At 32.6% G+C, this 14,934-nt stretch overlaps 2 protein-coding genes across 2 annotated transcripts in view; one reads left to right on the plus strand and one right to left on the minus strand.

The window, feature by feature from the left end:
• Window positions 1-7,503, minus strand: part of LOC119833369 (pericentriolar material 1 protein) — a 15,064-nt gene extending 7,561 nt beyond the window's left edge. The window contains exons 1-16 of the mRNA XM_038357355.1: window positions 7,143-7,503; window positions 6,572-6,677; window positions 6,245-6,427; window positions 6,066-6,163; window positions 5,794-5,991; window positions 5,463-5,612; window positions 4,705-5,313; window positions 4,087-4,242; window positions 3,548-3,646; window positions 2,836-3,036; window positions 2,465-2,590; window positions 2,154-2,259; window positions 1,955-2,044; window positions 1,467-1,566; window positions 840-973; window positions 490-600 (exon numbers count right to left, since the gene is read on the minus strand). Coding sequence (XP_038213283.1) covers window positions 490-600; window positions 840-973; window positions 1,467-1,566; window positions 1,955-2,044; window positions 2,154-2,259; window positions 2,465-2,590; window positions 2,836-3,036; window positions 3,548-3,646; window positions 4,087-4,242; window positions 4,705-5,313; window positions 5,463-5,612; window positions 5,794-5,991; window positions 6,066-6,163; window positions 6,245-6,427; window positions 6,572-6,677; window positions 7,143-7,277 — 2,602 coding nt within the window. The 5' untranslated portion in view covers window positions 7,278-7,503. The remainder of the gene's footprint in view (window positions 1-489; window positions 601-839; window positions 974-1,466; window positions 1,567-1,954; window positions 2,045-2,153; window positions 2,260-2,464; window positions 2,591-2,835; window positions 3,037-3,547; window positions 3,647-4,086; window positions 4,243-4,704; window positions 5,314-5,462; window positions 5,613-5,793; window positions 5,992-6,065; window positions 6,164-6,244; window positions 6,428-6,571; window positions 6,678-7,142) is intronic.
• Window positions 7,504-8,136: 633 nt separating this feature from the next.
• LOC119833203 overlaps window positions 8,137-14,934 on the plus strand; it is a 17,535-nt gene continuing 10,737 nt past the window's right edge. The window contains exon 1 of the mRNA XM_038357115.1: window positions 8,137-8,443. The gene's annotated coding sequence lies outside the window, so the exon portion shown is untranslated. The remainder of the gene's footprint in view (window positions 8,444-14,934) is intronic.

Below are 14,934 nucleotides of genomic sequence, written 5' to 3' on the forward strand. Positions count from 1 at the left end.
ACTTTATAGACTAAATAACATTAAAAATGTGAATAAGTTCCACCCGTTTTAGGCTACGCTCAAGAGAACTTGCCTGAGTAGTCAAGCGCCAGCTTCTCCCTAAGATCTTAATACAAACGAAAGCCTAGAATAGTTCCATCAGTGCTGTGTACAGTACAGTCAGTACAGTCTGTAACTGTTCTAAGGTCATTTATATGACTTTACATAATATGTAAGATACAAACGTGTTAATAACCCATAAATAGAGAAACAAGAGGTGAGGATAATCAATCAATCAATAACAAATAGCGTTAATTGATTCAAGAGGTAGGTTTATGTGTATAACTAGCTATCCGCCCCGGCATCGCCCATGGTACATATAATATTTTTCAAATCGGACTAGTAGTTTCTCAGATTAGTGCGTTCAAACAAACTCTTCAGCTTTATAATATTATTATAGTTAATATATTTTAAACTTAATAGCAAAAGCTAGTATTCAATAAAAATAACCTTTATTAGTAACTAAATCTTTGATGCGCGCTCTTTCACCCATTATTTTTTCAGTCTCCATACGCAATTCCTGCGCCAACTCTTGTAGCGAGTTAATGTTTGCCTCGTGACCTAAAAATAATTATAAATAATTACAATATCTGTTAATAAACGACGATCCAATTGAGTTTAAAAAAGTAAAACGTATTTTAAGTAAACGTAAAAGATAGTCATCATCATCATCACCACTAAAACTTCCCTCTAGAGAGACACAGACCTTTCATGAGGGGATCAAGGTTTCGGGTTATGGATTTTAGTTATATGGTTACGAATATAATAAAAATTCCTTGTGACATAAGATGAAAAGTTACCTTGTATTTGTTGTGGGGCATGCCGTTGCGCCGAGTGCTCATTAGTTAGCTTATGTCTGTGTGGTAGCGGGTTCTGCACCCGGCACAAGCTTCCTTCTGACCACCCTCCCACGCTCACATCACATTCTGATTTGCTGTAAAATACGATAATTATAAATAGCAAACAATTCTTGTAAATGTATAAAATTATAATATTCATCATCATCATCATCATCAGCCCTTATATGTTCCCACTGCTGGGACACAGGCCTCCTATGAGGGTTCAGGCCATAATCCACCACGCTGGCCAAGTGCGGGTTGGCAGATGTCACATGTCGTCGAACTTTTTGATTCTCGGACATGTCGGTTTCCTCACGATGTTTTCCTTCACCGTTTTATGCAGTGGTGATATTATCTACATGCGCAGATAAATTGAAAAATCAATTTATTTCCTGCACGCTCACCCGGTCTCGAACCCGGACTTATCGATTTTGAAGTCCGAGGTTCTCACCACTGAGCCACCACTGCTTTATTATATATTATCCAGAGTTTATTGTTTTTTCCAACTCGACTACTTATTTAAATCTACAACCAATAAAATAAAATAAAATATCAAAACGCAGGAAAAACACAAGACACATCACTTACTTATCATGAATGTTATTTGAATGTGAGGGCATGTGGAAAGACTCATCAGGAACTGAACATAAATGATCAGCCTCAAAAGTTTCCACTGATCGCATGAGATCTGTAAGGTATAATGTAAATTATGTTACTGTTTGTATAAAAGCCTACTGAGTTAAATCTCAAATTTCGAGGTACAATGGCAGGAATACTTGTTGTACCTCGAAATTTGAGATTACTTTATACATTTAGAAGAAGATTAGATAACACATTATTGTAGTTACTTTTTGTTATTACTATAAAATTTTAAATATGCTTTATTTTATTGAAACAATATAAACTTATCATTTACAGTATGTAAATAAAATATTTAATATAGTAAATTCCAAATTAAAGAGCAAAAATAATTATGCAACTCAAATACTTGGTAGATATATAAAATAATATAATATTAACATTAAATAGAAATGCTATTATAATAGGAATTCATGCTATAAAACAAAATAGTTTACCTTTAGTTTTTTGTAGAGCAGTCTTAATAGCTTTAATTTCCATCAACTTAAAGGGATCTTCATTCTTAAGATTGACACCCTGCTTGTTACCTAGAATCAAATATAAATATTTATACAATTAACCACAAAATTATCATAATTAACCATTGTTATTTTTATTAAAGACTAAATAAAATGATAAATTTTATTCAAATATTACATTTTCGAGACGGTTCATCTTCACCACTATCTTCACCCGAACTGGAGTAAGTATTATGGGATGGCTCGATACGAGTCGCCATTTGTAGTTTTTGGAATTCGGTCACCTGGAAAATAAAGAAGACATCAAACTGCTTGAAATAGACATAAAAATAATACTGTTAATGCGGAAACTTATTGAATCGATTTACATTAATGGAACAAAATTTTAACACAAGTAGGTTAGAGGATTGTAAACTTAAGTAAATTATTTTAGTCACATAATTTTAAAATAAAGTCAAGACAAATCAGTATCACAAAATAATAGAATACCAGATTTTCCATATGTTGTTTCTTCATCTGTAACTCCCGCAGTTTGAGCTGCAGCATTCGCCCACGCTCGTGAAGTATTCCCTCGTCATCTTCCACTTCACTATCGCGCCCACCACCGGCTGCTTCCTGAATTGACATTTAAATGTATGTTTATCTCTCAAAACAACACTGTCCGTCTATTCGTCTCATGAACCGTGATGACGGTTAAAATTTTCATGATTTTTTATTGCTGCTTTAACAACCACATTTTTTTGCAGTTGCTCTTTGGCTTACTTGTACAGAACCCTTGGATACGCGAGTCCGACTCGTAATTGGCCGTTTTTTTTTTATACACTAGGAAAGAAAAATCGAAACTTTTCACACTTTCTCACCTCACTGCAAGCAATATTGCCATCCCTCATGAGATATCTGTCGTCACTCTGCGCCGAGTGCGTGGAGCGGCCGTGGTCAGTGTCCATGTTGTTCGCGTGGCCTTGGTGATCTGACGTTTGCGGCAACGTGGTCGCAACCCCGATTTGATTTGTTGCGTACATACGGTTCGGATGAATATAGTTCGCGTTGACGGAGAGATTCTGCAATATTATTGTTTTTGTTTCAATTGAAATCCAAAATAAGACATCTAAGAATCCGGTCTCAGGAAAACATTTATTTCTGAAATTTTATAAAAACACTAGCTGCGCCCCGCGGTTTCACTAGCGTAAGTCCGTATCCCGTAAGAATATCGGGATAAAATGTTGCCTATATGTTATTCCAAATTTCATTGCAATCGGTTCAGTTGTTTTTGCGTGAAAGAGCAACAAACACACACACATCCTTACAAACTTTCGCATTTATAATATTAGTAGGATTAGTAGTAGTATCAAAACATGAATATTAGACAGTTTTCAATTACAGCTTACATATTTTAAAATATAGCAAATAAGAATAATTTTAATAATACGAAATATAGTTAATTTCACTAGATAGAAATGTTTTATAGATTTATTTTTTACAACAGTAGGTAGATGACAGATTAATGACAAAAATATCAAGATCAAATTAATTAAAACTTTGTACACTTAGAGGAAGTTAAAATATTTTTACCTGTGAACCTCCAAAGTTGTCATGGGAAGTTGATGCGTGATGCATTTCTTGATTTTGCCTTTCCTTATTTAATTCTTCCAATTGCTGTTTAGCTTCTTCCTACATGTTGAACAAAATATGTTATAATAATAACCAGCATAAGCACTTATACATACTAATTAAGGTAAAAATATAGATTCTATTGTAATTTAAAAACAAAACAATAGTTTTGTTTTAAATTACAATAGAATAAGGGTAAAGAAATTGCGTTTAATAAAACGCAATTTCTTTACCCTCTGCAATTGCTTTTAATATTAAAGGTTTATTTTGGAAAGCACTGAGGATTGGAATAAAGGAATGTACTAGGGCATGGAAAAGTACATATACTTTTCCAGGAGCAGGAGGGTCATAACCCTCCTGCTCCCCTATTCGCCAAACAAAATAGAGTACATTTATATAGATAAAGCACATTTAAACATAAAAAAAGTCTCCTTCAAGTATTATCAAGTTGGTAATAAGAAGGACATCTGAGAATATGGTTTATTACAAAACAATATTACCTGATACTTGATCAATCTCTTCTGTTGTTGCTTCAAAGCTGACAATCGCATCTGAGACATTTCCATTTTATTTTTTATTTCATTTTGCCACAGTTCATTTTCACTGTATACAGATCCATTGCTCTGGACCGATACAGGTCGCACCACAACATCTTGCTAAAAATGAATTGATAAATTAAATAAAATGAATAAACACTGTCTTCATTCAACTCAGGGTTACTACACAAAAACTATTTTTAGTGGTAGGCATTGTACATACAAATTACATATTTTCTCAAAATTTAGTGAGCTTATGTAATATTTAAGTCACTTAAATATAGAATAACACAACACACAGTAATTATATTTTATAAAAATCATTAAACCAGAAATAATTCACATTTTTGTATCTACTACTATAATTCCAGTAAAAAACTATCAATCATATTTTTTTTTCAATTTATCTTAAATTTGAGATCAATGTTAAATATATGTAGAAGTTAATGTTATGAAATTCAAATAGAGATATAAAAATTGTCATGTAATGTGTGTTAAATTATTTAGTAATGTAAGTGACACACATTCAGTTATACATGCTGTGAACAACACCAACACACATTGTAGTATTATTCCACACACCACAGCCTTCTCTTCATTGTTATTTGCATCTTTAGTCATATTTTTCATTTCTTCAATCAGAGCCATTTTCTCTGCACATGAAATTATATTCTTTTTTAAAATTTCATTCAGTGTTGCATCATCTTTCCTATCATCATCATTATCACATTCAGTGCATGGTATAGATTCTATTTCTTTTATTTCTACACCAGTTTGGTCAGGTTTCGCAATGTCTTCATTGTCATTAATATGTGGTTGACCAACTGAAGCTTCATCAATATTTTTATTAACAGAAAGTGTTCTGTTGAGTTGTTCATTCTCTATGTTGGTTACTTTCTTCAAATGATTGTTACTGTTACCAGGTATGTTCCCTTCATTAGGACTCTTTACATTGCTAGGTTTGTCTTGAGTATTAATATCAGTGTCTGGACTTTTATCAAGATGCTCTTCACTTTCATTATTATTGTCATCAATATTATTGTTTGGTTGCTGTTTGTCATCACTCATAGCATCTAATGTGTCCGAAGTTTTTTCTAAAAGAAGTGATTCTAATTTTTTTTCACTTTCTTTTAATTTCATTATCATTTCAATAAGTTCATCATACTCTTCTTTAGTGTGTTCAATAAAAGCCTATATGAAAAGGTAATTTATAACAACCTATCAATATAAACTTTAATAAAATAACTCAGAAAATTTGCATCAGAGGTAATTTTTAAAGTCAATTGTATACCAGTAATACATTATATTGTCTTTATTCAATCAATGTACACAGTACATACCTCATCTTCAGAATTACGCATAGTGTCCACTAGAGATGATGTTACTCTTATATATTCCCTTATTTGTCCAAGTCTTCTTTCAACAGATGCAGCATCAGGGCAGGCAGCAACAATTGCTTCGCCCAATGCTCTTGCAGATTCTCTATGTACCTGAAATCATGCAAATTTTAAGGTATAAAATTTATACAAATTTATTAAGTTAATACATTTGAAAGAATTATAACAGTGGCAAAATATGAACACATAAAATATGAACAAAATATGAAGATATCTTTTAAACCTCATTTTGATTATATTATAGGTATGTTCTATGGTGTAATAATGTACTCACATGATTATTTTCGTTTATGTTGCTAAAACCTCCTTGCCCTTGATCATACATGTTATTCATCAAATTGACAGCCTTTGTGCCTGATCTACTATTTGAGCTGGCCGAGGCTGTATTATTGTTGGAATTATTATTGCCTTCAAAAGTATTACGATTTGAGTTAAGATTTCTTGTCAAATTCTTCCTGTTTTGATTTGGAGTCTGTAAAAATATTTCAATTATTAGTTTTGCATAATCAACACAAGAAATACATATAAATTAATAACAATACAAACATTGTATGACTGTGACATATTCCCTGCACAAGTGTTTGGTGTGGTAGGGTTCACAATCATAACAGCAGCTGCAGCATGATTTGAGTGTGGAATTAATCCTAAAAATATATATAATTTGCTATTATATACACATTTACATAGGTTTGAAATTGTACATTCTTCCTGAATTTATTTATTACCATTTTGCAATTGATGGGCATATGGATGTAACGAATGTGAGCCAGATGAACTTGCATCATCAGGAATATGTTCCCGTTCCCCAGAAAGATGATCCCGATTCTGCACAGTTAAGGGGAGAGCCCTTGGTTGTGGCCTTACAGGAACAAATCTTCCAAATCCACTCTCGAAGGAAACTGAATTATCTACAGTATTCGATTTTGTTAAAACATTTGTTTTTGTTAAAAATTGTACAGTTTAAAATTTCTTTGATATAAAGGTGTACATTTTTAAAATGATGGTATTTATATAGTTAAAATTCACATGCAAACAAAGACACTAATAATTACCGAGATCAGCTAATTCCTGGTCTGATGTATTGTTGGTCTGCTTCCGGGACTGGTTACAATTACTTCTTGGATTGTATTCTGACACTGGCACCCAATCTAAAGAGGTCTAAAAATTTTGCTTTTTGTTATGACACAATAGAAATTTGTAACAAGATATTCTCTGTACTGGGTTACCTTAACCCTTTCACACTAAGAAAACTGACTAATTATACCTTTTTATGACCAAATTTAGATAAACAACCACCCATATGTCATCACTACACAGACATGTTTTATATAATGAATGTATTAATAACATAAATAGACTGAAAAGTAATTTTTAATATGAATAGATAAGATGCACGCTACAATATTTTGGCAAAAATCCAACAGTGTAGAACAGTTTCTAAAAATAAAATATATGCTCTGAGAAACTTCAAGCAACTCAGTGTTATTTAGAAACACGATGGGTAAATGAGCGTTGCAGCGAATTATATTTTGCGCATTATATCGACTGCTTTCGACCATGTTATTATGATCCCGTGTGTTTAACTAGAAACAAAATAATATTATTTTGATTAATTAATGGTACCGTCACTAAATTCGATGCCATATCTCGTCTTGTAGGTGTCACTGCCTCCTGGGGCACATTACAATTGTTGCGCACTTTGGTTTTCGGGATTGTACCCGTGTGACCTGGATGTCGATCTTTATTACCAGGAGCCATAGTCCGGATTAATTCTTCAGATTCTTTTGGAAAAACTCGTTACTTATTTTTTTATATAGTTGTCATGGTTCTAATGGTACTATTTTTTAGCAGAAAGTGTATAACAATTATTAAGGCTATATTTTAAACATCATAAAATTGATATCTGAAAATATTTTTTATATTTTCTTAGATTTTTCTTAGATGGGCGACTTGCGGACGCAAACGAAAATTATTGCCAAATCAATTTATGGTAGTAAGTTGTGACGTTGACGTTTGATATCCGACACCATGACTATTGGGTTAAATATTATTAAAGATAAGCTTATGATTTATTTTTAATTTGTGTAAAACAGAACTGTTTGTTATTGACTGAGATAAATAGTATAAATATTAAATATGAGATTTGTATTGTTTAATGTAAGGCACTTTCTAAGCATGACATTGTCAAGTGTCTATATTCTGTACATTTTAATCTATAGTCTTTGCGCAATAATAAAATAAATTATGGCGGGATGCTAAAAACTTCCGAGTCCCGATAAATAATCAATTATAAATTTATTCAGTTAGCTGGTAGGTAAGTACTGTGATATAATTTGTGAAACATGAAGAATCGTTGTTAATCGTATTGAAAAAGGTTGAATGTATATATTTTATGGGTCCATTATAAGTAATACTTTGAAGGGAAACTATTAGTTAGTACCTGCTATAATATTATATTTTTACTTTTATTTCTTTATTTTACCTTTTTTCTACTTTCTAAAGTATAAACTCTAAAGCAAACGCGCGAAATAATTATAATATGTATCGTTCAATACCGGCCAATCCCCAGTTCACATACCGTTATGTTTATAACGACTTGTCGACTTACGACTTTTGAGTTTAGTTTATTGCGCATTGTGCCGTGTTGTGGACGTACACCTAGTGATTTTTATTTATTGAATTATATTTTCTAAATTATAGTAATTTCCAAACGTTGATTTTAATCGTTTAACCTTTATGTTGAATTCGAGAAGATATATCTTTACCTTCCCGATTATTGTTATTTGTTTATATCATAAAACGTATCCTAATTCGTTAATATTAGTCTCATATAATTCTTATAATGTTAATCTATGTGAAAATTGCAGTGCATTAAGATTAATAAGTGTGAGCGTTATATAGACTAGTTATCTACTTTTTTCTTGGTACGTATTAGATGTGTTTTTTTACATAATTATTTAAATGATATATTTTGTTTGTTTGTATAAGAAATGCAAGAATTTGTTTCACTAATCGATTTTCTTTACGGACAAATAGGTAATCTGCTTTCTGTGTCCTGCCAGACCGACACTTTTGTTTTTTGTTTAGACTCCAATGGGAATCGAACGCAGGACCCCTATTCGGTTCTACGCTCACGCGTTAACCTCTGGGAGCAAGATTTATCGAATTATTTTTTTAAGCTAATATAGGAAAATAGGTACATAATAATTTGTTTAATGTAGATATAATATGCGTGTTGCAAATTAATTTGCTGTTGGACAAAAATTGGCAATAAACAGCCCACTGCCCAAGCAATTTCAAAGTAGCTACTATTAACGTAGTATTTCTTAATTTTTATCAGTTTCTTGATTCAATTAAATTAAACGTCTACTAAACTATTTAAACACTTGATCTAAGTATTCAAACATTTATAAAATATGACACATTTATAACACAGACCGATAAATTCATTGACCAATATATCGACCATCCATTTTCAGTCCGTGATTTATAATACTAGCGGTCCGTGCCTGCTTCGCCCGTGGTACATGGTATATTAAAGCATTCTGGGATCACGTATCGAACCGTGGACGAATTTTTCCTTTAATTCCTGAGAACGGTCTAGTAATTCCTGAGATTATAGCGCGTTCAAATAAACAAAAAAAAATGCGCCTTTTTAAATAAAAGATAGTAGAAATTTTAAGTTGACTTCGATTAATGATTTATCCAAAGGTTTTTCGTAATTTACTGTTGTTAATAGAAATTTTACGCAAGGTTGATCGCAAGGTGCTTACCAGCTGTCGCTTTCATAAACATTACTAGCTTTTAAGGGTGGCTCTCCTGTAAATGAGGGTAGTGGGTGGCAACCACCTGGGTGTGTCGTGCGACCTGAATATGGCACTTTATGTTTAAGAGTATTAAAGTCATGTTCGCTAAAATAGATGCCGCACCTTAGAACGCCAACTCTAAGTTTCTAATAGTAACGAAAAAAAAGGTTCTCGAAATGTAATGAAAAATAAATGTATTTTCAAATTTAATAAGTGAAAAATAACTAAATCATACCATAAGTCATATTGTTTTTCCCATTTGATTAAATAAATAATGAAGGACTTATAATAATGTTGTCTATAGAGCAGTTTTATTCGTTATGCTGCTGTGGGGTCAATTTAAAAGAACACCTCATGTACTTTTAAACACTCCTCACACACGTGCTTGATAATATATAATTTGACAATATAGACATTTACCTATTTGATTATAGACACACATACACACACACACAATTGTGACCAAAGTATTTAAAAATTCAGTGAAAGTTTTCGAAGGCATCGGAAATTTCATAATAGGTCTATCTAGTTAGGTAGGTATATTATTTTGTTTCCGATCCAAACAAAACTACTTTATTTACAAGTGACTTACTGACTAGCCGCTCATCTGCGAATTGCGATTAATAATGTTTCTTTCGCCTGCTGATTGAGTTTTCAAAATCTTTAAAATAAATTCTGCTCCTTAATATATTTGTATAGATTTAGATGACCACAGATATTTTCATTTTGGTATAATATTATGGATAAAATGATGTCATGAATGACGTCATGCTATCGTGTTTGGGACAGTAAACCGGTTCCGCCGCCGACGACCTCCAATTATATTACGAATGTTATTTCTCTGCACTATCCTTGCTGGCAAAACCTTAACGCTCGGCGTCAGACTAAATATTATTCATTTAGTCTCTGAGCCTTAACGATGTACAGTATTGTTGTAAAATATTTTAAATACGGCTACTTTTTGTAGATAGCACTGGAGGTGTTCACCCCGATGATTAATGATAGAAAACCATGGTATTTATCCAAATCACATAGATAGGTATGATGATTCTTATTCATTGGTTAATTTACCTAAGAAATCTGTAACGCAGTGAATGCCATTCGCCGTCTTTGGTTGATCTTTACACTGACTTCCGTTCGTAATATCCTAAACATTCATATGAAATTTAATCTTTTCCGCATAAAGATCGCATGAAACACAGTCAGTAATAAATTACGATCTACAAAGTAGTAAAACTTTGGATTTCAAACATTGAAACGATAAAATAACATTGATTTGTAGAATATTCCTCTTACCACAATATTTACTGTTCTTAGCAGTGGTAGCTCAGTGGTGAGGACCTCGGACTTCAAAATCGATAAGTCGGGGTTCGAGACCACGCCATGTGTGGATAACATCACCACTTTTCGATACAGTGAAGGAAAACATCGTGAGGAAACCGGCATGTCCGAGAAGTTCTAAATTCGACGACATGTGACATCTACTAACCCGCACTTGGCCAGCGTAGAGGATTAGTCGGAACCCTCATAGGTAGCCTGTTCTCAGTAGTGGGATCATATTTGGTCTGATGATGATGATTTACTGTTCTTATCTAGAAATTACGTTCAGAAATCACACCACAAATTTGCTGATCTATACTTACCTACTTAGATTTTTATCGTGTATGAAACGCAAAGGACTGACTATCAACGCACAGCCTAAAGTACTGAACCGATCGGGCTGCTTGTTATACATATTGCCACTATGATGCAGGCATCCGTTAAGAAATAATTTTGATATTTTCTCTATTATTCTACACCCAAGGGGATTTAAATAGTGGGTGAAAGTTTGTACCATGCAAATTGATTTTGACCCTACGGCAAAGGCTAGTATATAATTTGTTTGCTTGAACGCGATTATTTTGACCATGCAGGCGAAGATAATTCCGATAATATTATTTGTACAAATATAGATAATTTTGTAGATGTTCAATATGTCCATAAACTTTCAGTTAAAATATTTTATCCATCAAACACAAGTCATTAATGATACCAGAAGCAATAAGTCATTCATAGAGCGTGTCTTATCGCGGATTCATTGTTTGCAACGCATTGCCTATATAAACGTAATGAATCAACTCGGAATCAGCAATAATTAACTCTAAGAGAACCGATAACACTGACATTCTTTCTTGCATTGTCTCAATTTCCTTTGCCATCAATCAATGATACCTACTTCTGTTAAAACTTAAAAAAGCTAAGTCGAAATCTAGGCTGATATATCTATATCTATATATCTATATATATAAAATTCTCGTGTCACAGTTTTCGTTGCCATACTCCTCCGAAACGGCTTGACCGATTCCTCTGAAATTTGGTAAGCATATTGGGTAGGTCTGAGAATCGGCCAACATCTATTTTTTATCCCGATATTCCTACGGGATACGGACTTACGCGGGTGAAACCGCGGGGCGCAGCTAGTATGTTATATAAATATTATTTAAATTTAATAGATTTCAATCTTAAGTTTTCGACAAAGTATTTGTATGGATTCAAAACCTAACGCTGTATCCATTACATTAATTTGGAAGGAAGCCCTCAAAATTCAATCCGGTATCGACCTCTTTTTGTTTTAGTGGAAGAAACTTTCGATAACCAATAATTTTATTTTTTTAAATAATATCTTATTGTTTCGTGCGTTTTTTTTTTCCTGTTATGGTTGATTACTAAAATCCCTTTGTTTCCAATAATTTCGGAAATATTATTATATATATCACGAAAGCAGACACCGTGAACTGTCTATACCGTGAAGCCTACTATCATCTTATTATGAGAACTCCAAAAGCGCTTGAACAGGTTACATGTGTTGGTACTCTGTTTCTGTATAGAAAACATTAAGAGTGAGGAGTGAAATGCGTCACCATTTCTGACCTAGTTGCCTGCACCGTGACGCGGCTTGCTCTCCTTATCGATGTAAAAGAAAAGACGGTAAACCTTACCTTTCTTGTGTTAGATATGCGAGGGTGAACTATAATTTCTTGGAATCACTATAAAATTTTAAAAAGCAATATTTTCTTAACTGGCTTTTCGTCTGTACTTTTTTGTCTTTGTAACCTCATAAATTTTTAATGTGTGAACCGATTTTGATGATTCTTTTGATTTGAAAGCTGATATCTCCTGTAGTCCTACTAAAAGCGCGTCATCATCATAAAATTTGCTTTGGAGTATATTCTCCTTAAATTTTGGGAGTTAGTAAAAATCACAAGGGGCTTAGTCTGGTGAATATTTTTGACTCACCCTAGTTTCAACTGACGGATACTATTCAAAGAAATAACATGCATCTATCTATAGACATCGATAAGAATGTTTATCGGATAAAATTGATTAGTCACAGATCTTTTTTTTCTCAAAATTCTATTAAAGTAAATTTTAAACATTACTGTGTACCTCAAATAGGTAATATTGAGTAAAAACTTTAACATCGATAATGGAGTGAAGGTTATCTATCATGTCACGAAATTATAATAGTGATTATAGTATTGTGTCATACTTAGAATATGATCGCTTCGCTTGATGTGACTATAAAATCAATTCAGTACTATTTAACATGGTTAACTTTGAATTAAATGTATCCTACATTTGATCTGTCAATGAAATATAATTATTTAAACACCACCATGTAAGAACCGCGAAAACTAATAACTACGTGCCTTGACTTTAAATAACTAATAGCCTATTCATGTGTTAATAAATGGTAGCAGCTTATTAGTATAGAATAGAAAAATTGAGCCTAAGTAGTAATATAATAGAGAACGTTCAGTGTAATATGTTTGAATTGAGGATTATTTTCGGGTAAATTAAAGAGTAGAGAGCAATAGAAATAAAAAAATAAAGAAAAATACGATGGCACAAGGTACTAATTAGGTACTTCCCAAAATTCGAAAAAAGATTGACAAAAAATAGCATTCTCTGCGAAACTGTGAGTGTCTGTTTGCTTTTCTTTCTTTTACATCGCAGGAAAGCGCGTTTATGGTATTTTTTGTGTCTAGAGATAGTAAGGAAGCCAGACCGTAAGTTAATTTTTACTCCAGTGAAGCAGCGAATACGCTTGCGGAAAGCTTGTAGGCACGTAATAATAAAAATGGCAATTAACCGTAAGTTTTGATTTAATTTTTAGTTCTATAGCATTCAAGTCCTTTTAAACGATAAATTTTTGAATAATTGAAAAGTATTATATCTTATGATATGAAATAAATCGTAGCGGCTTTTTATTAAAGCATATATTACTAAAGAAAATTTCCTGCAGCGTATCAAATAAAAGGTTGCCTATGGACTTACCCAGAATAGTATCTTACTTGTACAAAATTTCATACAGATTCGATCAGTTGTTTTGGCGTGAAAGAGTATGAACATCCATATACTGTTTCGCGTTTATAATGTTAAGGTTACAATATATGGTTAGCGGTGTAAAGTTTTCTGTAGATAACTAAAATATTCCATAAATTATTAGATAAATATTTTGCCACGATTAATAAAAGTGATTTTAATCATTCATGAATGGTTTCCCGACATAACTAACTGCTGAGCGGAAGTTCAGTATTAAGACAAGTCATTAATTAAAGTTCAGACTTTGTTTGACATAACAATTCCAATGAAGTAGGTACCATATCTTTGTTCTGTCGTTTCTTAAGATAATTTAGGTATAAGGTGCTAATTTTTTAATATTAGTTTACCATGATGGCATTTTTTTTTAAGATTTATTCGTCTATATCGAAATAATTCGGACGTAAATGATATATTATTATGTAAGTAGATTGAAGAATATGAGTAAGTAGGTACAAATATTTAATACTCGTAGCTTTTTCTGTTGCTATTGTTTATTTAGACGGGTGTTATCGAAGAAATGCTTGCGGTGAGTATTTTGCTACAAACAATAGCATGAATGTTATTAAAAAAAATTCTTCCACTACCAAACTAGGTATTATTTCAGTAGTATTCAGTAGTTCCAGCACGAAGTTTTTGCTATTTTTAACCATAAGTTAAAGAATTAGATTTCTATATATTTCTATAAACTCCCTTGAATCCATTTCCTAGGTAGATAAAAATTCTACTTATAAGGTTTTAATGCAGCAAAAAACATTATTCCTGTTATTACCAATCTCATTTCAAGAAGACACAGACGGACACGAAGACGCTACGTATGATCATGATACCTTACCACATTGAAACATGAAATGGCAAACTATTGTTCGTGCTAAAAATACAGGCCTAGTGTTTCTTTTTCTAAAATATTGGCTGTGGGTGGTATGTGGTGTGGTGTGGTTATGAGGTACTTAGTGTGGTTTACTTATTTACCTAGGTAGGGTGTTTTGATTGACTATATCGCAGCAAACAATTCTACATACTTTACTAACTGTTAGTATTACACTGATGCCTGATGTTATGTTTTATAATATTTCTACATATGTTTTTCATAAACAGTTCTTTTTTTGTAAATGTAATACGGTGACGTGATATAATTGTTATATATATGTGTGGCCTGCCCTCAAGCTTGGAACGAAGCGTCGCCGGTCACGCATGTCGACAGACCTTCGCCGATTATAGCGGTGACGACATCACACTCCCATTTT

The sequence above is a fragment of the Zerene cesonia genome, chromosome 17 (assembly GCF_012273895.1).
Source record: "Zerene cesonia ecotype Mississippi chromosome 17, Zerene_cesonia_1.1, whole genome shotgun sequence".
NCBI classification, from domain to species: Eukaryota; Metazoa; Arthropoda; class Insecta; order Lepidoptera; family Pieridae; genus Zerene; species Zerene cesonia.